We start from the raw sequence: 26729 nt of genomic DNA, 5'->3' as shown, positions 1-26729 counted from the left end.
TGGAACCGACAATCTCAATTTCAGCACGTGTTGAAATCAATCAGAACAAGAACATACATTGCGAGTTCTACAATCGAAACGCAAATGATCTACCCGAAAGGGACAGCGCGTGTGGATTTCATCAAAACGAAATGATCCGATGAAAACGTGGACAAAGGGGATGGTAACCAATAAAGTGAATATTCGCTGGTATGAGGTGAGCACAGATGTAGGACAGTCATTTCGAAGGAACTATCGCGATATCCACTTAAACAGAGGTAGGAATGAACCGTCACTACAACCTCTTGATGTGGAATTTGATCTTCCGGATACCAACCTCACTGAACCGTCAATTGAAACCCGTCCAACAAATGAAGCAATCAAATCTGATGTTTATTTAATGTGAACATCCACACGTTCAAGTAGGACTAAACTTTTCGCAACAAACGAAACCTGGAAGAGTTGTGAAATTGCCATCGAAATACAATGACTTTGTATCTACCTGACATTGCCATGGTTTTATGTGTATTACATGTTCATTTTAATTAGGGATACGTAAAAAGGGGCCTCCGTGGCCGAGTGGTTAGAACATCGCGCTCAAAATCACACGGCGCGGGTTTTCCCAGTTTACTTTCGGAAGGTCGGTGGTCTCTTCCCAAGTACATTGTATCTGGGTTCTCTCTTCCACCAATATAAACTGGGCGCCACCAGATAACTGAAAAATTGTTGAGTGTGACAGCAAAACAAACAAACATGTTGTTTAAACAAATGCATTTAGACATTTAGTCAAATAGACTTTGGGACAGGATTTAGTTTGATGGTATTTTAGTCATTTCCCAGTATTTTGTTTCATAACATTCTAGACATATTTCAATTTGCTTTCTTATAGAAAGAGGGATGTAACATTCGATATATTGCTTTCGTATACGACTTATTAATGATACTTGAGTTATGTAGGATTTGTCTGATATGTGGTACACATGAATGTTGACTTCCGGTCTGAAATAAAGGCACTTAATTATTATCAGAATGTTATCCTCCGTCATCAGCCCCCAATAAAGGCAGCAAACTTAACACACGTGGTGAACTCAAAGGGCAATATCAAATAAAACTTATAAAGGCATAGGTCATTCACCAAGGTCAATAAAAATGTGGTTACATACGGAACATTCATAACATCATTATTTTTCTTGTTGTGAGTATTCCGTCCGTGCCCCTGTAGTCAGAGCTAACCGATGCATTATCACGTATAACTTCCTCATATAATAACCCACATCATGATGTATCACAGACCTCTTGATATTAACAATCAATTGTCGGTGCAGTCGGATATTAAATGTCCTTAGAATGTATTTTAAATTTCCGTTACTCCTTTTCAAATTAGTATAAAAATTATGTGACACACTGGAATTCCGTATATGTTTATTATATATTATCTAGAAACCGCGTCTTTAAGGAATCCTTGAAGTCAAAGTAAGTACACAGATTTCAATAGATACGTTTTGTTATAAGCTGAAAATATTATTTGCCACATTAACATATCATTTTCTTGACCAGGAAAGAGTTTTAAAAGATAGACTTCATTTCTGTTATCAGTTGCACCGTAAGCTTTATCACTAAATTATGTTTCATTTTTCAGATATGTTTATAAACAAACTTTTCGGGAAGGAATCCAAACCTAAGGCGCAGAAAGATCAAGATACCAGTAAGTAAAATGTCTGAATATTTCCGTGTTTCGTCCATTCATGAACACCCTTAATCCCTAGAGTTCACTTATGTATTTTGAATTTTTGTGTCCGTCGGGTGGGACGTTAAATGGTGTCCCGTGTCAAGGATCACAACCCCCTTGGCACGCAAAAGATCGTTTCCCTGATGTTCGAAAAAGTGTAGGCTCACTGGGGGCCGTCAGGGAAACTCAGACACTCCCAACCAAACATGATTCAATGAGTTAACTGCCGTAAAATGGCTGAAATATTACCAAATCGGCGTAAAACATAAACCAATCAATCAATGAACCCCGCAGTCCGATATTTCCGAAAAAGAGTAACGTGCTATCACGGTGACGGTAACAGAAGCCCATGGTCACGGGGCGGTAGAAGATCTGGGAAGAGCAAATTACTTCTCTTTAATCTTTATGAATTGTCCAATTTTAAGTTTAATAATTTTGATCGGATTTTGAGAACAGATCAAGATTTTAGATGATGTTTGGTTAGTGTGCGTAATACAACATTCGGGTCTCTCGGGCTTTTTGCAATTGGTTGTCGTCCGTCGTTGTGCGTTCACAATTGATCATTTTTAACTTCTTCTTTATAACTACCAGTCCAATTCTTTTCAAAATTAATATGAAGCATCATTGGGATAAGTGGGACATCAATTGTAAATTTCAGGACTCCAGCATCCCTGGGACCCTGGGGATGGGGCAAAAACTGCCCAAAATTGACCAATTTTCACAAATTGTCTTCCTGTAAACATAATATGCACAGGGTATATCACGCCGCTATCTTGGATTTCTTTTCTAACAGCTGCATCGCCTGAAAATGTTGGAGAAAAGTTCGATATCATATGATAATTAGACCCCTACCATTAGAAGGAACACTGTCAAGGTCTTACTTCTCGCATCGTCATGGTGAACTGGAAATAAAGTCCATTTATCGGCTATAATCAACCGTCACACATCGTCTACTGCTTCTCAAATGCGAAATATCGCTGAAAGATGAACGGAAGTTGACATAATTTCGGGATATCCCTTTTTCATTGGTCGATAAAATTGAAAATAGTAAATATTATAATTAGCAATAAATATGTTATAGAGAGCGAGATAATGGATCTTGAACACTATTCTATTAGTAATACTTTTTTTACAACATTAAACATGATTATAACTTCACTTATTCATGCATTCGTTGTATTAAAATTAGCCTAGTTGAAAGTAAATGTCATACGTAATAAGAAAAGTTCAAAATTGAATTAACACACACGCACGTACACGTGGTTATACTCTCAAACGTTCTCAGTGACATTTATAAATCCAAAATGAAATGTCCTGTCCTGCATATCTGTAAATTTTCAGTGTTGTCACAATGGGTGGCAAAACGTGGGTTGGAGTCGAAGCAGGGGGGGGGGGGGTATGAGCATTTCCAATGTTGTTTTGGTAATGCAATGGATTTACTAAATTTCCCGTGCCAGCCTGTCCAGAATCCACGCAAATGTGCCTGAATTTGATTGTTTACAGGACTGCAACTACCCTGCATTCAGTGCCACCCCCTTTTCGTCCCGCACAAGCGTAAGAGGGTACATTAGCAAAGGAATTCTCATTTGCATAATTATCTCAACTTCCGTCCATCTTTCAGCGATTTTTTCGAATCTGAGAAGTAGTCGATGTTTGACGGTTGATTATAGCCGACAAATGGACTTTACTTATAGTTCACCGTGGCGATGCGAGAGGCAAGACCTTGACAGAGTTACTTCTAAACGGTAGGGGTCTAATTATTATATGATATCGAAATTTTCAAGCGATACAGCTGGTAAAAAATAAAACCAAGATGGCGGCGTGATATACCTTGTGGATATTATGTTTACGGGAAGACAATTTTTATGTCCCCCTTTGAAAAAGAGGGGGCATATTGTTTTGCAGCTGTCGGTCGGTCTGTAGACTATGTGTTGTCCGCTCAATATCTTGAGAACCATTCACTTGATGATAATGATATTTCATATGTGGGTTAGATATGAGTAGAAGAGGATCCCTATTGTTTTTCAGGTCCAAAGGTCAAGGGTCAATCTACTCTGGACATAGGAATATAATGTCCGCTCAATATCTTGAGAACCCTTTGCTTGAAAGACATCAAACTTGGCACACTGGTACATCCTAAGGAGTAGATGACCCCTATTGATTTTGAGGTCATATGGTCAAAGGTCAAGGGTCAAACTGATAATAGGAATATACTGACCATTCAATGTCTAGAGAACCCTTTGCTTGACAGACATCAAACTTGGTACGCCAGAACATCTTCAGAAGAAGATGACCCCCATTGATTTTGAGGTCACATGGTCAAAGGTCAAGGGTCAAACTGAACATAGGAATATACTGTCCGCCAAATATCTCGAGAACCCTTTGCTTGACAGACATCAAACTTGATACACTGGTACATCTTCAACAGAAGATGACCCCTATTGATTTTGAGGTCACATGGTCAAAGGTCAAGGGTCAAACTTGACATGGGAATATACTGTCTGCTCAGTATCTTGAGAACCCTTTTCTTGACAGACATCAAACTTGGTACACTGATACGACTTCAGGAGAAGACGACCACTATTGATTTTGAGGTCACATGGTCAAAGGTCAAGGGTCACACTAAACAGGAATATACTGTCCGTTCAATATTTTGAGAACCCTTCGCTTGACAGACATCAAACTTGGTACACTGGTACATCTTCAGGATAAAATTACCCCTATTTATTTTGAGGTCACATGTTTAAAGGTCAAGGGTCAAACTGGACATAGGAATATACTGTCCGTTCAATATCTTGAGAACCCTTTGCTTGACAGACATCAAACGTGGTACACTGGTACATCTTCAGGAGAAGACGACCCCTATTGATTTTCAGATCACATGGTCAAAGGTCAAGGGTCAAACTGGACATTGGAATATACTGTCTGTTTCATATCTTGAGAACCCTTTGCTTGACAGACATTAAACTTGGTACACTGGTACATCTTCAGGAGAAGATGACACCTATTGATTTTGACGTTGCGTGGTCAAAGGTCAAGGGTTAAACTGTACATAGGAATATACTGTCCGCTCAATATCTTGAGAACCCTTTGCTTGACAGACATCAAACTTGGTACACTGGTACATCTTCAGGAGAAGATGACTACTAATTATTTTAAGGTCACATGGTCAAAAGTCAAGGGTCAAATTGGACATAGGAATATACTGTCCGTTCAATATCTTGAGAACCCTTTGCTTGACAGACATCAAACTTGGTACACTGGTACATCTTCAGGAGTTGATGACCCCTATTGATTTTTAGGTCACATGGTCAATCCACTCTTGACATAGGAAGATATTGTCTGCTCAATATTTTGAATTGATGATACTACTCTCAATTAAATGATGTGTGTGTGTATAATCCTTTTTAATTTTGCACCATGGGGGGCATATGTGTTTTACAAACATCTCTTGTTTAAATTATAGATATTTATGCCCCCCCTTAAAATAAGAGGGGTATATTGGTTTGCACTTGTTGGTCAGTAGATCACATGTTGTTCGCTCAATATCTTGAGAACCATTCACTTAAAGCTGTATGGTCCGAATTACATTTTTTTTCCATCTCATAAAAACGCTATTAAATCATCGCACGTATGTAGTTATGAGACTGTACGACCTACCATAAATTATTTCACCGGTTTTAACCCAAATAATTTGATTTTAAATCGATGTTTACAAATAACCGCGTCACTCTGCCATTTCAAGTGACAGTCACGTGACCAGTTCAAACTTTCAGATCATCGGTGGTCTTATCTGTGTAAAGCTGTGTATTTTGTTATAACAGTACCGTTCCATAAGTTTAATAGAAATAAAAATATCAAATACATCTTAGTAATTCGTTGTTTTAAGCTCTTTCAGCCTTTAAACTAGACAGTTGCGTATGAGTTAATACATCATGTTGGGATTCCCCTGATGCTCGTGGGTCTATTTATAGACGTCTATTCTGGGATGATTTATATATGTAGCCACCATATTTACTTTCTAAATAATATTCGCACTGTTTTCTTTTACATGCAGATGTTTTCAAGCATGTAATTAAGGGAAAGTTAATAACTTTATAAAGTAATGAATCTGCTTTAAAGTAATTATGTACAAAAATAATACATGAACATCGGGTCATACAGCTTTAATGATAATGATATTTCATATGTGGGTTGGTTATGAGTAGAAGAGGACCCCTATTGTTTTTCAAGTCCAAAGGTCAAGGGTCAATCTACTCTGGACATAGGAATATAATGTCCGCTCAATATCTTGAGAACCCTTGCTTGAAAGACATCAAACTTGGTACACCAGTACATCTTTAGAAGAAGATTACCCCTATTGATTTTGAGGTCAAAGGTCAAGGGTTAAACTAGACATAAGAATATACTTTCCGTTCAATATCTTGAGAACCCTTTGCTTGACAGACATCACACTTGGTACACTGGTACATCTTCAGAAGAAGATGACCCCTATTGATAGTCAAGGGTCAAACTCGACATTGCGATATACTGTCCGCTCAATGTCTTGAGAACCCTTTGCTTGACAGACATCAAACTAAGTACACTGGTACATCTTCAGGAGAAGATTACCTCTATTGATTTTGAGGTCACATGGTCAAAGACCAAGGGTCAAACTGGACATAGGAATATATAAATGTCCGCTCAATATCTTGATAACCCTTTGCTTGACAGACATCAAACTTAGTACACTGGTATATCTTCAGAAGATGACTCCTATTGATTTTGAGGTCAAAGGCCAAGGGTCAAACTAGACATGGGAATATACTGTCTGCTCAGTATCTTGAGAACCCTTTGCTTGACAGACATCAAACTTGGTGCACTGATACGTCTTCAGGAGAAGATGACCCCTATTGATTTTGAGGTCACAAGGTCAAGGGTCAAACTGGACATTGGAATATACTGTCCGTTCAATATCTTGAGAACCCTTTGCTTGACAGACATCAAACTTAGTACAGTGGTGTATATTTAGGAGAAGATGACTCCTATTGATTTTGAGGTCACATGGTCAAAGGTCAAGGGTCAAACTGGACATAGTAATATACTGTCCACTCAATATCTTGATAACCCTTTTGCTTGATAGACATCAAACTTAGTACACTGGTACATCTTCAGGAGAAGATGGCCCATATTAATTTTGAGGTCAAAAGTCAATAGTTGAACTGGACATAGTAATATATTGTCTCCTATATTTTAAACATTATTTGCTAGATTGACACCAAACTTGCTACACTGGTACAACATAAGGAGTAGATGACCCCTATTGATTTTTAGGTCACATGGTCAATTAACTCTTGACATAGGAATATATTGTTTGCTCAGTATTTTGAATTGATGATACTATTATCAATTAAATGATGTGTGTGTATAACCCTTTTCAATTTTGCACCATGGGGGCATATGTGTTTTACAAACATCTCTTGTTTATATTTTTTTAAACGTCGAGTGCCTGTGTTTACTGTGTATAGTCCGAGTCACATTCTGGAGGAAGTCCGACAGACTGACACTACAAAATCAAGTATGGGCTTAAATCGAAGTACATAAGTGTATATCCTGTAGTAGTCGAGGAATGGATATACAACATGTACTTAAATTTGGTGTTAATACAATAAAGTATCAAAATATAGAACTTTGCTCTTTAATTATTTTTTGTTGTTAACGTCCCATTTGAGTACTTGGCGCTAATGCACCCCCACTCTAGGTGAAGTGTCACAAAGCTGGAGCTATGCGTGGCGCTCATTAAATAGCAGTGACATTCTCTATCCTCCCAAATCCCAATGTGACCTCCGCATCTGAAAGCTGTCACAAAGAAAGATATTGATAGAAATGAAGATGGAAATAAAACATCATTTAAAAAATGGGGAAAGCATTTGGAATTGAGGCCGAGAAGTCTGAAGATTGTTTGAAAATAATTATAGAAATCGGTTGTATTAGAGGAAAATAGCAGATTTGATTCCATACCTAGTTGGTCTTGGTTTTGGAATTTTTGTTATATTTGTGTATCTAAAATTGTATGAATTGAGTTTTAAGACAACCAAATCTTGTATAAAGGTTTACTAATATTGTGAATGATATTCTAGTGATCTTGTACGCATTCGTCTAGTTTTTAGGAAGGTAATTTTGACAGGTTTCATAAACAATCATATGTGCTTTCACGATTGGAATAAATAAATCACAAGGCTCTTTCTTAAATGTTCTCAATTTCTCAGATGTGTCATGGCAGTGGACAGTAGCTGTTGGATATTATTAATGAATTATATTATGTAATTTTGCTTAATTTAGTTAGATGCTTTTCTAGCTGTTTTAAAATATTTAATTGCGTCGCTGTTTTTTATTGACATAATTTTTGTGCTATGTCTGTTGAGTCTGAAGGAAATTATACTTCATTTTGTTTCCATCCAAGTTGAAAACAATGTTTTTATCATATTTTGTTTTTGCCAATAGAGAAAGCTTGGAACTTTTCCAGGTTTCCCTGCATTTTGTTCGAAGATCTGCATAATTGTAGAGATTACATCTATGTACATAAAGGAACAATCCGTTTATTAACATATTGAAAAGTAAGGGACCAAGTATAGGTCTTTGTGGGACGCCCTTAATTATGTTTAAAATATCATTGAGGTACTGACTAGGGCTGAGTATTGCTAAGAAAATTTCGATACGATGCGATAAAAGGTGAAGATAACGAACAGTGATCAATCCTATAACTCCTATAAGCAATACAAAATAGATAGTTGGACAAACACAGACCCCTGGACACACCAGAGGTGGGATCAGGTGCCTAGGAGGAGTAAGCATCCCCTGTTGACCGGTCACACCCGCCGTGAGCCCTATATCCTGATCAGGTAAACGGTGTTATCCGTAGTCAAAATCAGTGTGCCAAGAACGGCTTAACAATCGGTATGAAACACGTCAGACAGCATTTGACCCAATGCGAGGTTGTATTGACGAACTAGATCGTTATAACGACCATAGATTTTGCGAAATGCTTACTTCAATCGAGACTGTTGAAACCCCTGTACCATCAACTTGTTTGTCAGTAACTTACCTCGATTTAAAAACTGACTATACGCAGAACAAGCTCTTGCGTATCGAATCAGTTGAGATATATAAACACCATATGCAGGTGATAATGGAATATTGCTACATAAATATGAGAAGTTGCCGATGGAGAAGCTGAAATCATCCTGTTTGTCATACAGTTGAGTTGTCAGTTTGCCGTTAATGTCTACATTCAATAACATGTCTAAGTATGAAGCAGAAGTGGACGACTCTGTGGTGTCCTTTATTTCGAGCTCACGGGGATATACCAAATCGACATATGAATGAAAGCTATTATTATGTGTGATTATTTTAATTAATTTAGAAAAATCTAATGAACCAGACCAAAGTACAACTACTGAAGAAAGCCTCTATGATGACTATTGTGACATAAACTATGAGGCATTAGGTTGGAAAGGGATCTATGAAACCAGATATAGGACTCTCATCCCGCGTAGGCCAATTCCCGAACCACCGACGAAGAACGAAGGAAAGTTGATCACCAAGCATGCTATCGTGAATCTTCCTCTCCAACACGTGTCATCCAACAGACGGATTGAAGATTTAGACGATGACGAATATGGGTACGAAGCTAGTAGTGTTATTTCCAGACTCAAAAAGAAGGACACCACCTGGGAAGAAGCATTTGTGGATGCTCATGAGTTTTTACCGTATCAGAAAGACAGTCACAGTTTCATGATTTCCAAGTTTTTCTTCTTTCCTCGAGGTATGATTTGATTACTTCAAGTTTTATGAATTTTTTTGCTGGAAGTGATAGTGAACACTTCTTTACTTTTTGTACCCAAATTCTTACAGAAAACTACGAAAAGCTTTCTATTGGCGAGATATGCCGAACAATGGAGGAGGGCTCGACAGAAGTTCAGCAAGACTTGTCGAAGTATGTCACAGCGTTTCGTCTGCCAAATCTGAAACGAAATAACAGGATTGCAGAAATCTTTAATTTTCTCTCTTGCAAAGAGAAATCCGTTAAACATCTTTGCATTAACAAACTGACGGAGGTGATTATGGATGCTGATCAGAGAAAATTTACCAAAGAAGAAATGAAGAACTTATACAAGACAGGCACCACTGAACTATTCACCGTTATCTCAGAGACAAAGAAAACAGCCCCCATATTCCAGTCTCTCATCCAGCTCGGGATTATGTTCAACTGCTTTATTTACCTACGGGCCATTGAAGCAGTTGATGATTGGATTCCATGCATTCAGAATGTATTGTCAGCTATCCAATCTAAGAAGAAGCGTGTTATGGAAAGAAATGACCTTGATGTTATCATCTTCGCTAAGATGGCGAGATGCATGTTTGAATTAGAAGCGGTGGATTTCGACGAGAGTTTGTTGATGGGAGAAGATATGGATGATTTTCTTCCCCCTTTTAACAGAGAAGACAATGCTATATGTATCGAGGGACTTGCTGCTCTTTTCCATACAGGAAATCTGGTAATGTATGCGGTGCTATTTATGCCCCTTCAAAGCAGAGGTGCATATTGGTTTACACCTGTCGGTCGGTCGGTACACCACATATTGTCCGCTCAATATCTTGAGAACCATTTACTTGATCGTAATGATATTTCAAATGTGAGTTGGTTATGAGAAGAAGAGAACCCCTATTGTTTTCAGGTCAAAGGTCAAGGGTCAATCTACTCTGGACATAGGAATATACTGTCCGCTCAATATCTTGAGAACCCTTTGCTTGACAGACATCAAACTTGGTACACTGATACATCTTAAGGAGTAGATGACCCCTATTGATTTTGAGGTCACATGGTCAAGGGTCTAACTGGATATAGGAATATATTGATCCCTCATTGTCTCGAGAATCCTTCGCTTGGCAGACATCAAACTTGGTACACTTGTGTATCTTTAGAAAATGATGACCCCTATTGATTTTGAGGTCACATGGTCAAGGGTCAAACTGGACATAGGAATACACTGTCCGCTCAATATCTTGAGAACCCTTTGCTTGACAGACATTACACTTGGTACACTGGTACATCATCAGGAGAAGATGGCCGCTATTGAATTTGAGGCCACATGGTCAAAGGTCAAGGGTCGAATTGGACATAGGAATATACTGTCCACTCAATATCTTGAAAACCCTTTGCTTGACAGATATCAACTTTGGTACACTGGTACATCTTCAGGAGAAGATTACCCCTATTGATTTTGAGGTCATATGGTCAAAGTTCACGGGTCGAACTGGACATAGGAATATATAATGTACGTTCAATATCTTGAGAACCCTTTGCTTGACAGACATCAAACTTGGTACACTGTTACATCTTCCGGATTTGATTACCCCTATGGATTTTTAGGTCAAATGATCAATCCACTCTTGACATAGGAAGATGTTGTCTGCTCAATATTTTGTATTGATGATACTACTATCAATTAAATGATGTGTGTGTATAACCCTTTTCAATTTTGCACCGGGGGGGGGGGGGGCATATGTGTTTTACAAACATCTCTCGTTTCTATTTCCATTATATGATGTTTAATGTTTAGATATAACAAGAATACGATGTGGTTTATGACTACCTTCCCTCATCACAGAACATGGTCAGATGTTGATATCAATTAACCAAATATTTGTTGGATGAACTGGTATATCCTATTGTCTCAACATTATATCTATTTTACCTTTAGTCTTTTTTATGTTAAGGTGCTGAGACAGCAGTCAAAATTCAATCCAGGTGTTCAGAAAATGGTAGTTTTATCTTCATTTATGGATGGTTATACTGACGAGGGAATGAGGAAATGGTACCATCGTTTGCTTGACTTGTTTATAGTTCATATATTACAACGTGAACATTCTGATGGTAAGGTTACATATAGAAACATCTACAATTATTTCAGCTGTATTAATATGTACACAGTTTACTTATCATACAATGTCCTTATTCTACTTAAAAGAATTTTGAACACCCTCTTTATTGTAGTAAAATTGGAGGTGCTTGTAAATTGTGAAAATCAATTACTTTCAATATTGAATGATGAGGGGTTTAGCATGTACCACTGCCTGCTGTTTCACCATAATAAAAGAATACGATCCAGATACAAAGAAATCACTAAAAGAGACGACAGTACTTCAAAGACAGACACAGAGGATCACATACAGACAGGTTTAAGCAAGTGCGGGCTGGTGTTCAACACATCTCCTTCAGTTTCACCTCTTAACATTGGTTTTGAACGCAAACAATGCACATTTTGTAAAGTAGATGCATCTATCACTTGCATATTCGAAGTTAAACCTGATGAGCCAACAGATCTGGATGTGAAGATTAGTTATACTAACAGCTCCACGATAATTGATGCAATAATAAAAAAATTGAGACGAGAGAGGCTGGAAAATGAATTGGACGTGTTGAAGGAAATTGAGTTCGGAGATATGGATAGAAATGTTGTTAGACTTCTGGCGTTCAATCAGTCCTCGCCAAAGTTTTACATCAAAGAAAAACTACCAGGAGACAATCTACAAAGGCGCCTCCTGAAGGCTAGAGACGAAGGGAAGAAAATCCCAATCACAGATCTCATTGGAATTATCGTACAAGCTGTGCAGGCAATTATATACGTACATAGCTATGGCTGCCTCGTTAGGGATATAACCACAGCGTCCTTCGGCTGCACATTGACAGAAAATGGATATGTCCTCAAACTGAAAAACTTTGAGATGGCGGCTAAGCCGTCCGATTTTCCTAGTGGTGGAATAGTGTGCGGCTTAATTGGTAGGATTTGGAATAGAGTTGTATAATGTCGATATGCTTTATATATATATATATATATATATATATATATATATATATATATATATATATTTACTAGTATGTATATAATTGTGATCCTACTTTTTTCTCAGATCTGGACTTTGACGGAGTCCCCATTCGGTGGGCGGCTCCCGAGAGTCTGCTAAAAGGATTCTACAGTATCTACAGTGACGTTTGGTCTGTCAATATTCTAGCAGACGAAATCCTCAACTATGCCGCGTGGCCGTATTCGGACATAATCGATTCGGATATTGACGATATGGTAACTAATGTAAGTAACTATTTTTGGTACAATATTACGTTGCTTATAACGATGCTTTCGAAACTCTAATGACCTGGTATTTATGATTTTTCAAACAAAAATTATCTGGTTTATTTTTAGATTGTCTTTACTCACCTTAAACCTCAAGGATTCAATCGACCGAGGCGCGTCCAGGGTCTTATTTTGGAGGGACTTGCCAGCGAACCCGATCAGAGACTAAAACTGGAGGCGTTGCGGGAAAGACTTTTAGACATATCGCATAACGTCAGCAGGGGGAAAGGCTATAGTACATACGGTAATACATAGAAATATATACATATTTGATATACAACCCAAAAGCATTCTGCAACGAAGAAATCTACAGTAGCTGTAGTGGATATTCATTTGCACGCAAACGTTTATTTAGTTCAAGACAAAAAATTAGAACATTTAAACGATAGAATTCAAAATTATTCATTTTCAGGAGAGTCTAATTATCGCTACAGGAAAGCGTTGGCTAATGTAATGAACTCCCACTTATCAAATACGAAATGAAAACTCCATGAATTTATGTTATCATACTTTCTCTCATAATACAAAAAAAATTACCCCACAAAAATAGGTAATTTATTAGTTATCCTTATTGTATAATTATTTATTATTGTTTTCATTATAAATGCATCTTATTTGATTTTGTCAGACACTTATTCTGGAGTGGAGGGAACACATGCAAAGGTATACGATATACCTCCCCTTACAGAACGACAAATAAAACCCAACTCTGTATTTGAAAGGGTAAGTCCTCGCCTTGTCTCAAGCGTGTTATGCTGGGTATAGACTAATGTACAAACGGACGTTTTTACTGTAATACAATCAATACCAATTTCGCCTTGTCTCAAGCTTGGAATTCCCAGTTCTGGGGATGAAAGCAAGTTGACCATAAATAAAACTGGACATTTTTCAGCTTACTTACATTTAAAAAAAAAACAATTTCAATTAAACAGGGAATTCCAGAATCAATTCAAAGATACAGGGCGCATGAAGAGGGTAAGATTGTTCTATAGATTTCAAATTTTGAGAGATAAAAACTTCAGTAAACCATAAATTCATGAGTGATTCTTTAAAGAATTAAGGATCATGAATACTTGAAAACTTTTGGTGGCGTTTGAAATTGTTTTTAAAGAGAATTAATTATTTGGATCTCTTGTCAAAGATGAGGTAGCATTTGATAGTCCCTATGTTTGGTATGTTTATCAATACTTTTATGTAAAGCGACATCTCCCATATTAGATATCCTGTATTTTTCAATTTTGGCACTGAAGTAGACAATGATCAAAATGAAAGGCATCAATATATCTTTAGGTCAAAAGGTCAACTATCATGATGTGATAATGAATTTCAATTCGTCCACTATTTCATGGATTGTGACATTTCCCGTATCATTTAACCTTCATGATTTATTTTAGTTGTAGCTGCGGAACTGTAGCTCTCTGAAAAAAATATTGTGACAAAACAGAGAGCTACAGATCCACCCTTTATAAAAACCTTCGATTTACGGCGCACAGAGAGCTGCGCACGGTTGAGGCCTGATATCGTTGTATTTTTGTGTTTCTGTCTCATAAATTTAATATTAAAAAAATTCTTAACATATTTTTCTACTATACTTGTGTCCAAACATACCTTCAAATATTCATTAAAGCCCCATACGACCCGAAAACTCACAGCTTCAAATGATTTCGTTTGTTGACGTAGCCATGTTAGGTAGTCGGTCAATTCGAATCCCGGTTCATTTCCATACTTGCACAATTACGTCTAGATGTGAACTAATATTCCCACAAATATTTGAGCTAAATATTATTTAAGGACCATATTGGACTTTCGTAGCATTTTCATTAATTAAGAGCTTATTTTACATTTAGAAAAACTATATTTCTTAATTTCTATGAATTATTCGTTTTGATGATAAATGAAGAGCGAATACATAACTTATAACGAATTTTATGAATAGATACCAACAGAAAAAGGGTTCGAATTGACCTGGCTACCTAACATGGCTACGTCAACAAACGAAATCATTTGAAGCTGCGAGTTTTCGGGTCGTGTGTGGCTTTAATGAATATTTGACGGTATGTTTGGACACAAGTATAGTAGGAAAATATGTTAAGAATGTTTTGATACTAGATTCTCTCTTCCGTCACAATATTTTTTCAGAGAGCCACACTTCTGCAGCTATGGATGATAAGGAATTTATCATTAATTTCTTATATATAATAATATATATCTGACCCTTCTTTTCATTCTTAATTTCATATTTATATTGTTGTTACACTGTTTATTCCGACACACTGTATATTCCGACAAAATACATGTATTGTACTCCAGTGCATATTGGATTAAATAGGTTTCAATGTAATCAATATTAGTGAAAATAACGTAAAAATATTTACCATTAGAAGAGATGATACACTTATTACTTCCGCAAAGGGTCTCAGAAATATACAAGAATGTTCGAGTTTACAGTCTATTGCTCATGAAGATGAAAAAATTGAAATGCCCTGTGCATCTTACTAACAAGGACGTTTAATGCTATATGGGGTAAAAACAACAAATTCTATTGGACATGACCACAATGCATACATATTGATATTCTTTAATTAAATGAATCCTATGTTTCTTTAGATTCTATGGCTGTCTTTGCGTCAAAACTAGCGGAAGACAATGAAAGACTACGAGAACAGGATGGCATCCCACTGATAGAAATAACATCTGACGAGTATTACAAGATTGTGCACGAGGTGAAATGTGCATAATACTAAATCAAGATTGTGTCTCCTTCCTCATTTCGATCGACCGGGGAAAATCCCTTTCTTTTTATCCTATCTCTAAATAAAAGACATCACAGAGTCCTTCACATTTGCTTCGTACTTGGACATTTTATTGAAAATAAATATTAACGGCAAACAATTCAACTTTATCAGAAACGGATGATTTCAGCTTCACCATCGTCAACTTAACCTTATTTATGTGGCAATATTCTATTGTCACCTGTAATGGTATTAATATCTCTTAATTGATTCGATACGCAAGAGCATCTACAGCGTATGATATTTGTTTTTGATCGAGGCAAGCTACTGACACACCGGGGCTCCAACAGTCTCGTTTAAAGACAGCATTTAGCAATTTTATGACGATCTAATTTGCCAATACAACCTATCAATGGGTTAAATACTGTCTGACGTGTTTCATACCAATTGTTAGGCCGTTCTTGGCACGCTGATTTTGACTACGGATTACACCGTTTACCTGATAATAATTAAATAACACTGTGACAACACCACGTTCTTTCCACGATGCAATTAGTCACTACGGTTTGTGTTAGTGAGCGCTTCTAGGTCTTTGAGGCTTTTCTTTGATTTTACAAATCTAGGACAAACTAGGAATGATGAAAGTAATGGAAAAAGTGAGCGATGACTTCCTGAAGTTTACATACAACAGACTGAAGGAAATCGACAGTAGAAGGATGTGTGTGGAACCATGGCCTCCTACGACAAGTGTCTCAGAGGACGGTTCCAAACAACTAGTAAGTCATGATGGGCCTCGGACGATTCTAGATGTGTTTGTTTTTATGAAATCAATCTATCACAAACTTTGTATATTTTGTCTAGCACTACAAATTTCCAAGATCAACACACCTTCTTGATATAGCTCTCCACAAACAACGCGGCGACACGATTGGTCCATACATTGAGCTCCTCTATGAACTGGCCAATCACATAGACTTTTTCCATTCAGCGGGATGGATATTTCGAAGTCTCAGAGCAAAACATGTTTGGATTTTGGAAACGAAAGTAAGTGATGTGCAGTAATAAATAACCATAGCATATGATTAACGACTTAAATGAACAACATCACCTTTTAAATGATTTAGATAGAGATTTTTTCCTCGTTTTAGTGATAATGACATCAGATATCCCCATGAAACTTGCTTGACGTCATAATTTTGGGAAATTACGTTATATTTTTGTTCAGTTTTGTGAATATTTTATACGCAATAAACATTAAATTTAAGAGGTATTTAGGAGAAAGTCTTGGGGAATTTAAAACATTAAGACGCACTAACTCTCATTCGTCTGACATCAAGAGATGGTGACATGGCTTTTTGCAACAACACATCATACCTACTTTCACAATCCTTGAATATGAATATAATCTGAGTACTAGTTCTAGAGCAAACAATGGTTTCAAATCTTCGGTTTTATTACCTCAAACTATCAATTTTTATCAATTTCTGCTTTTAGAAAAAGAACTAGTAAAAAAAAGTATCACGAACTAGTGAACAGATTTGAGCAAACAATTCATTTCGACCCCTATCAGTTTCCTCCACAAAACATTCAAAACCACCAACATTGAAAAATGGTTTCTTTCCAGTTCGTTTATGAGAGTAATATATTTTGTTAGAAGGATATTAACAAGAGTATTGAAATCTTTATACCAGTGTGCCAAAATGTTGTCATTTATGTATGGTAAGTATATAAAATGCGTCTTGATAAAACAGAAAATGCTATCTAAGAAAACGTTGATTAAAACTTAATGCCAACCCGCTTTCTAACCACTCCTTGTAGGTTTCCCTGCTGAGAACACTCAGACAGGCAATTTGATTTTGAAAGATTCATCATTATAGCTGCCATATTTGAATTTTGATCCACCGCCATTTTTAAAATTTAAGAGTCGTAGAAAAGTGGTTTGGCATGATCTTTTCATGAAATCTCATTATGCATTGTGTACAATTCAATACAAATATTCTGCTAGTTGAGTAATTCAAACCCTTCACAGATTTTATATATAGTTGGTAGAATACTTGCAGTCCTGGAGTTATTTTTTTGACAGTGGATCATCATTTTTTGAAAACAGATATGGCTGGTGCTATTTATCAGGGGGAAACACCCTTCTTTGCCAAAATATAAAGAATGCTGCTTTTCACTGGTACATATTATGTTTTCCCTGATGATCTTTACCTATTTAACTATCATCTGTAATGTCAGTTGACTGTTGGGGGTATTGCAGGAACACGAACAAACAATTGTGGTGCCCAAATTTGGTAAATACCGTGTGGTAGCGTCGTCAGACTACGACATCCATCTAGAGCAGATCAAAGTTGAAAGACTAGAGGAGACGGATGGAATACAATGGTCAGAATTGCAGCTATATAGTTATGCCAAAATCATTGTATGCCGCAATATACCTTGTAAAACTTCCCAGTTCACATTTTCTGTACGATTTCAAAGGACTAACAAATGAAGTATCCGTGTCCGCCGTGCTCTCAATTTTGTATTCTTCATACGATGTATGAAATTGATCACTGTTCGTTAAAGGTCATATGAAACGATATCTGAAGAAATTGAGTTATGTATGGAAATTCATTAATCAAGGTTTATTAAACAATAATTCATTTTTAAATTTTTTATTCAATGCATTATAACATCATAATAGCTGATCAAATGTACTCGATCACGAAATGATTTTTGATGATCGCGGCTGATCTCCCTTGCTGATGACGTCAAAAAGACCCACTGTGATGTAAACAACTAGGCCTTATAACATGGTATATAACGAAGTATTTTAAAACTACATAGCTTTGAAAAATGCCAAAGTGTGTTGCATGGTGCATATATACCTCTTCCCAAGGGATACCAGATTTAGAAGAAAAATATATATGGGTATACAAAATCTCCGACGCGATGGATTCAGTGTTGCCATGAACATTGCACTTCAGTACATCCGTCGGTAGCCAAACAATGTGGACACAAATAGATCAATTTCAGATCATACGCTGTGCCAATAATTTTATATTTTCCAAAGACTGAGACAAATCAAAGTATAAATTAAAGTCAACCGCTTAGTTAAAGCGAAGACACTGGTATGTACATGTATTACTAAATTACACAAAGGTTGGATATCATTGTAATCACAAAAAAACATTTCATCAATGAACGTGAACTTTGAATAAATGTACTCAAAATTATATTCTATTTTCATATCTTATCTACATTACAAACTATCAGTCAACAGTATTCGTATAGTTTCATGTTCATTAGGCCTATACATGTAATATATACATGTACCTACTCGAGTATCCCAAAAGTGTGTAATTTTTATTTTTTTATTATTAACTATAAAATTCAGTTGAATTAAAATTGTAAATAAACCTTTAATTCTGAAATTCAAAAAGAAAATCATGAAGTATCATTCAGAAATTATAATTTATATTCCATATACTATATATCAGTACTGATATTACTAAACATGAAAGCTATCAAAAAAATTCATTTTTTTTTCTCATTAAAATAATATTTGAACAGCGGGGATGTAAAGTGAGAAAGTAAATACCTGCTATAGAATTATAAACGCAAGCAATTTTTTACGATTGAAAAATATAGAAGCACCCCCTCTCCCATTAAAACAACGATTTGTGAATTTTATACTTAAATTGGGACATGCATGAGGAAACACTAGCTAATTATGAAGAATCGTGCGCAAGTACAACAGATGACATCCATGATAAATTTACCACATTTAGGGTACTCTACACTTACAAGAATATTTTAGCGCTATTTCAATATTCTGGTTATTCGTATCTCGTGTGGATCCGGGTTAGAATAGGTCCTTGAGCAGTACCCCTTTGCTTGTCGAAAGAGGCGGTTCTTCGGATGAGACCGCAAAAACCGAGGTCCCGTGTCACAGCAGGTGTGGCACGATAAAGATCCCTCCCTGGTCAATGACCATAAGCGCCGAGCATAGGCCTAAATTTTGCAGCCCTTCACCGGTAGTGGTGACGTCTCCATACGAATGAAATATTCTCGAGAGGGGCGTAAAACAATATTCTATCTCAATCAATCAATTATCTTATAAAAAGGGAAATGGGATTGCCATTACAAATTTTAAACTATTTCATAAATGAAATGTACACAAGTTCAAACGACTGGAACTAATCTTTTTAAAATGATAGTTAAACTTCAGTATCTGATGGCATGGGGTCTTGAAATCCACAGGCATCTGCATGATGTATGGACAGTACCCCCCCCCCCTCCATTCTGATTTTTTTGCGGCGATAATTTCTCCAAAATATGTGGATTCTCTGTCTAACTCATCCCAATTTCGATTTATGTAATCGTTTGACTTTCCCACTTTTTGTAAGATTTAGAGATTGATCCTCTACTGGCTTTATTGATACCGGTAGAAGGTCAATCTCTAAAGCTTACAAAAAGTGGGAAAGGATTACATAAATCGAAATTTGCATGGGAGAGACAAGGAATCCATGCATTTTGGAGGAGAAATTATCCCCGATAAAAAAGTCAGAAAAGGAGGGGGTAGTAGTGGCCATACTTCAGCTAGTGTTGACTTATTCAATATCATTCTCTGTTGAAAAACGTTATTCGCTTGCCGTGCATCATTCCTGACTGGTTTAAACTGATAATTGTTGAACCACAAAATCGGGCAGTTCGTCAGAAAACAAAAATCAGTCCATATCCGTTAAATGCAGTGAGATATTTCGTTGAACAAAACGGTAGACCTACACTATTTTTACATTGCGTTGTTTACATCGATGGGTCGTTGTGACGTCACAAACACACATAATCAAGAACGATAAGCGGGTAACAAATCCATTCTATGTACAAGTTTACAGCTTTATTTCTTATCAATCCAAGGACAATATTTTTTTTATTAAACGCTGTTTGACCTTCATTCATACTCATCTTTATGATTTTAAAGTAAAATACCATTGTTAAAAATCGTTTCATATGACCTTTAATGAAAATGTGAAGACAGCGAAGAGTGATCAGTCTCATAAATACCACAAAGGATACAAATTTCAGAGTAGGGCAAACACGAACCTCCGTTGAATGGTTACACCCGCCGTAAGCCCTATATTTTGATCAGGTAAATGGAGTAATCCGTAGTCAAACTGGCATTTGAAAAACTGTCTGAAACACGCCAGATAGCATTTAACCTAATATGTTGTACGGTGTGACCGTTGAGACGAGCGAAGCCCATTAACATCTTGCAACACGACTTACAGACATTTTATCCGCTTCTTCATTTAACGCGGGAAATATAACGCGGTGGATGTAAACAGTTATATTGTTACGTCATATTAGCTGCAATATTTTTTTTTTCTTCTCTCAAACCAAGCAAAAACAAAACGTTTGAAGCTATAAGAAAGCTTGTCTGGAATTTAAAAACGTTTATGGTACTTTCTAAACAATCTGATTATTTTAATTACGGGTTTGTCCATGAAGTATACCGCAGTGACGGCGACATTTTTCCAGAAGCATTATGGGTAATACTCATCTTTTTTTCAGCTGATGAAGAGCAAATTACGTGACTCATATGTGTAATCATTGGAGCGAGCTCGTCGCGTCGCTATAATGATAGGTTGTTTTTAACAATTAGACCTCATTGATAATATATACGTTGTCTCTGGTCATCAGCTCTTCCGGCAGTCTGTCGGAATTCCCATGGGTACGAAATGAACTCCTTTATTAGCTTATACCTTTTTTCTATTCTAATAAAATGAGATTTAAAATATTCTTGCTGTGGCCTTCAACTCGACATTTAAATATATCGACGACGTTTCTTTTATAAACATTATTCATTTTCATTCATATGTGTCGATTCGATATAGCCCAGTGAACTCAAAATGAAGGATACCACAGAGTTTTTCATATCTGCTTCATATTTCGATATTTTATTCCACATAGATGTTAACGACAAATTAACAATTCAACTTTATGATGAACGGAATGACTTCAGCTTTCTCATCGTCAGCCTCCCATATCTGCGTAAAAATATTACATCATAACTTGCATATGGTGTTTATATCTCTCAACTCATTCGGTACGCAAAAACATATTTTGCGTTTTTGAGGCAGGCTACTGACAATAAGTGAATTTTACAGAAGTCTCGTTTAAAGCCCGCCTTTTGCAAATTCTATGTTCGTTGTAATGATGTAATACAGTTAGCGGGAATTTTTGGCGGAAAGCTATCTCGCCGTTGAAATAAGCCAAATTTATCACCCTGCGGAAACAATGGCTATATATGCAAATACAACTAGTCATTAGGTCGAATACTGTCTGATGTGTTTCATACCAATTGATAGACCAAGTGAAGAGTCAGTTATCAATCCCATAACTATTATTAGAATACAAAATTAAGAGTAGGGTAAACACAGATCCCTGGACATACCAGAGGTGGAATCAGGTGCCTAAATACTGGTTTTCACTATGGATCACTATGTTTACCTGATCAAGATACATGACTTACAACGGGTGTGACCGGTCAACAGGGGAAGCTTATTCCTCCAGGGTACCTGCTCCCATATCCTAACTCTTGTGTTTGCCCTTCTTTTATGTTTGTATTCTTTATAGGATTTATGAGATTGATCATTGTTCATTATTTTCATCATTATATTAAACAGTCATAAAATTTGCAAAGTACTTACTTTAAACTAGACTTTTGAAACCCAGTAAAATAAACTTATTTCACAGTAATCTGCCTCGATTCAAAAATGGATCATACGCAAAACATGATCTCGTTTGTAAAATCTTGATCTTTACCTTTTTTCATGTTTACAAATGAAATATCAATATACCTCTAAAGTTTGTGAAATTCATATCCAGGCTTCCAATTGAAGCGATAAAAGCCGGACTATATTCCAAAGAAAGTGATGTATATGCCTTTGGCATGATCACGTGGGAAATCATGTCTGCGTTTGGACAGGAGGGCATTGTGTATGACAAGGACGAAGAGCGGGAGTTAACGTGTATTCCATTCAATTATCAACAATCTGCAAATGTAAGAATGATTCCGTTCTTTGGTATCATTTAACTGATTGATTGATTGTATATTGTTTAACATACCTCTCGAGAATATTTCACTCATATGAAGAAATGCCGTTTGAAAATGCTATTTTAATTAAAGAAACTATATTTGTACCTTGTAGTTTAGAAATTATTTGATAACTGTTCTTGTTTTCGTAACAGATTCTACAGCATCTGATTAAGGGATATATTCCAGAAAAGCATGTTAAATGTCCGGATTGGTTTTACCAAGAAGTTACGAGGCCTTGTCTTCTACATCAAAAAATCGACAGACCATCAATGAAAACCATCCTACAAATCCTGAGTACGAGGTACTGAACCATCAGCCGTCAGAATCATTTACTGTATATATTTTCCTCTATAAATTTCAATGCGCAAACACAAATCATTATCTTTGCAGACTTGGGAAGTCACTTCCAAAACAAATCCTAAGTCTTCCACCATTACCCCCACCACCCACCTCCACCTGGTCAACAAATTGCCCTGTACGTCTACCTCGCCAACCTTCGGAAAGGTATCCCTTGGTACGTCAACAAATATCCGAAGATGTAGACTCGTATGAAGAAGTCGATTCCCTGACTCATTTGAGAACACCTCCACCTCTGCCTCCTGTTTTATATCACAATACAAAGGAAAGAAAAAACCAGGATAGAGTGAAACGTATACTACCACTTCCTCCAAAACCGAAAGACGTCGAAGAGAATGACACTGAAGAAATACCGACACTATGGATTAAAGGGAGAGAGGCAGAAGAAAATGTGGCTGAAGATGACGTTACCTTTATTAGTCCGCCTATTCCTAGAAGACCGCCACCTCCTGCTCCAACAGGAAATCAAATAGAGTCAACAGAAACAACGGATGAAAAGTCATGCAAAACACTGCCTCTTCCAAAACTTCCAGAAAGTAGTATCAAAACACTGCCTCTTCCAAAACTTCCAGAAAGTAGTATCAATTTGAGTGAAAATACGTCTGCTCCAACACTTCCACCAAAGCCACAGTGTGCCATATTTATTGCGAATCAAGACTCCATAAACATCCATAAAACTTCAGATTACTTAGAGTTTCCACTAAATACTCGAAGTCAAATATGGGATAATAACAAAGGATCATGTAATGAGAGAAAAGCTTCCCTACAGAGTGTGGAGGACACAGAGGGAGGATCAGGTAATGAGAGAAAAGCTTCCCTACAGAGTGTGAAGGACACAGACAGAGGATCAGGTAATGAGAGAAAAGCTTCCCTACAGAGTGTGGAGGACACAGAGAGAGGATCCGACTTTGATCGGACATCAGGACTTTGCCATGCACAACAAGTCGACAACAGTTTAGGGGACACACAGAGAGGCTCAGATTTTTACGGGGAATTGACAAACATTGAAAAACAATCTAGTCCATATGTGAATGAAACGGGAACCGACACAAAACCCATCCTGCCACCCAGGAAACCGCTGAATAAATAACTTGATTAGTGCATGTAGTTAAGCACAGTTTAAATATTGTGATTCCATTGATATAATGCTACTTAGTTCGTAACATTCGTTGTTTCTCATTATATTTTTCTTGCATTCAACAAAACGCGCAATGGGTGCAAGTTTTCTAATCGCGACACATATAGAATACTGCACACAACAGGATGATTAGATGTGATGGAACCACCGTCTGTTGTGCATGGGAAAGGCAAATATGGCAGGATTAATCAAACTTATATCTGAAATGTGTTGATGTTGTAAGTGTATCAATTTATGAATGGCTGCAAATAATTCAAGAAATATAGTCCCTTTGTACAATGAAGCGAGATCAAAAGATCGATGTCGGATAAAAATCTAAATTCAAATAGGGGGAGGGGGATAAAATCTCCCGTAAGTTTCTGTCATCCGACATCGATTACACTTTAGTGGAAAAAGACAACCCCATAATATTACATTTTAATGAACATTGAATAGTTTTGATGTACACATTCGTTTGTGAACAAACAGTAGAAAAGGTATACAGCGTGTGTTTATAATTGTATGTTTATACTTGTTAATCGGTTAGTTTCAACATTCATCATATTTAGTTTTAAAGGGGGTGATAGGTCTTAATGAAAACTATGTGAATTTAATTTTTTATCAGACATTGAACTTTTGATCGCGCCCCTAACACTTCTGCGTGGAATTAATTGATAAAGTTGTGGTTTAAGCCCTTTTCTAACACATCAGAAAACTTTTGCGCACCAAGGAGTTGTGATCATGATAAGAGATCGTCTCATGATATCCTCAGTTGTTATTGTGAAATGGAGACAATTTGAAATCACTTCGTTCAAAATATGCATGAATGATTCTTTATCATACATTAGGTATAAAGGCTTGTCTGTTTATCTGCCCTACTCTCAAGTTTATTTTCTTTATAGGATTTATGATATTGGTCACTCTTCGTTATCTTCATTTTTTCATAAAACAGAATTTAAAAATCCGGCAATAGACTATAGACCAATGTTACCATATAATGGATATTTCTGCGGTTATATATTTTGAATATCGATTGCTTACTACTTTAAGCCAATAGCTGACTATAGATACGCAAAAGAGATATATTACACGGCAAGAGTCCAATGAAAGGTGAATAACTCTTATAATGTAAAACTTGTACGGTACCAATTTTGATGCACCAGATGTGCATTTCGACAAATTATGTCTCTTCAGTGATGCTCAACCGAAATGTTTGAAATCCGAAATAACAAGCAATACTAAATAGAGAGTTGGGCAAACACGGCCCCTGGATATGTTTTGTTTTTCAAGGACCCCATATATTTCATTATTACCCTTCTAAGTTTCTACATAACTAACATCCTGTCGATGATTTTACGTATGTACATTAATTCGAATTCTAAAAAGGTATGTTGACATTCATCTTGGTGCTTTATTGTATGTACAACACTAATAAATGACTGGAACGCATGTATTCTTGGGATATTTTATCAAATGTACAATAATCAAAATGGCTGCAACATTTAAACCAACAGCAACGAAATAAAACAATATTTTCAACCACCTATGGTATTAAAAAATGTTCTAACATATGACGTCATAATAGTTCTAACATATGACGTCATAACAGGTGCTTGAAACATTCCGATTTTGTTTGTGATCTTCTTTATGTCTTCAATCAAGAAGCACAAGATCGATCTTGCGGTGTTATCTGTTACCTACAGGAATTAATTAAGGACCTTAAATCTGCATACAAAAAACCTTAAGAATACATAAAGAAAAATATCAATTAAGGACTTTTGTATGGTCATCAACAACACGAAGAAAAAAATAACTTGGTGGAAAACTTGAATGCATAGAAGAATGGTCAATTTCATATATCCTTTGAAGAATACAAAATCGAAAACATCATGTAATAGGTGGGATCCGGTGTCCAAGAGGAGTAAGTATCCCCTGTTGACCGGTCATATTCTCCTGTACAGTTTGTATCTTAATCAGGTAAACGGAGTAATCTGTAATCAACATCAGTAAGAAAAGAACGGCCTAACATCATGATGGCTAGTTATATTTACAAATAAGATCTTAAAGCTGACATGAATTAATAAATATAGTATAATTCTATAAGTCCGCCATATTTCTTTGCTAATCCGCCATATTAGTTGGATATTCTATTGTTATATGTATCAGGGTTCGCATGGTATATAAGGGGACAAGTTTTGCTGCGCTTCACTTCACATCAGTGTCTTCGATTTACCTGTGCGGGTAGCTTCGACAGGTAAACACGTACATCTCCGATACTAATTTATAGGACATCAAAAAGAAATGAAATCACGCTTTGGAACACCACGCAGTGCTAAAATTTATGATAAACATATCGTACAGTAGTAAATCATTCTAAAGGTTTGGATAAATAAATATAGAATGCCTTTTCTTTACGTGAATGTACGACGTACATTTGCAGTAAATATGTCAAAACTATACAAAAAATGCGGAGAAATATTTCATCTATTATATATTGATAAAATGGAATAAGCAAAGGGTATAAAATTTATACCATTCACACTTAGTTCAAGCAAAA

The 26729-nt window shown here is 36.5% G+C and overlaps 1 protein-coding gene across 3 annotated transcripts; it reads left to right on the top strand.

Annotated features, from left to right (window-relative positions):
- Positions 1-1221: 1221 nt before the first annotated feature.
- LOC125670011 (uncharacterized) lies at positions 1222-25621 on the top strand. Of its 3 annotated transcripts, XM_056161210.1 has the most exons (18): positions 1222-1452; positions 1619-1684; positions 9111-9512; positions 9602-10245; positions 11468-11624; positions 11745-12530; positions 12662-12840; positions 12952-13126; positions 13511-13605; positions 13815-13857; positions 15490-15605; positions 16238-16390; positions 16476-16658; positions 17722-17793; positions 17875-17999; positions 22488-22662; positions 22851-22999; positions 23089-25621. In XM_056161210.1, the coding sequence occupies exons 2-18, from the start codon at positions 1621-1623 to the stop codon at positions 24143-24145; spliced, it is 4575 nt and encodes a 1524-aa protein (XP_056017185.1). In that variant the 5' UTR covers positions 1222-1452; positions 1619-1620; the 3' UTR covers positions 24146-25621. The 3 variants fall into 3 exon arrangements, with proteins under 3 accessions (XP_056017185.1, XP_056017186.1, XP_048760860.2); XM_056161211.1 differs by lacking the exon at positions 11745-12530; XM_048904903.2 differs by lacking the exon at positions 17722-17793.
- The last annotated feature ends 1108 nt before the right edge of the window (positions 25622-26729 follow it).

This window comes from Ostrea edulis, chromosome 4 (genome assembly GCF_947568905.1).
Source record: "Ostrea edulis chromosome 4, xbOstEdul1.1, whole genome shotgun sequence".
Lineage (NCBI taxonomy): Eukaryota > Metazoa > Mollusca > Bivalvia > Ostreida > Ostreidae > Ostrea > Ostrea edulis.
Note: the sequence above shows the minus strand (reverse complement) of the source record. Positions and strands in the feature narration are given on the sequence as shown.

What these genes read in the sequence shown, in the direction of transcription:
- LOC125670011 (XM_056161210.1), top strand. Translation starts at nt 1,621, where the DNA reads ATGTTTATAAACAAACTTTTCGGGAAGGAATCCAAACCTAAGGCGCAG. An exon ending in ACAACGTGAACATTCTGATG is followed by an intron (nt 11,625 to 11,744) that starts GTAAGGTTACAT and finishes TCTTTATTGTAG; the next exon opens with TAAAATTGGAGGTGCTTGTA. An exon ending in AAGAATGCTGCTTTTCACTG is followed by an intron (nt 17,794 to 17,874) that starts GTACATATTATG and finishes GGGGTATTGCAG; the next exon opens with GAACACGAACAAACAATTGT.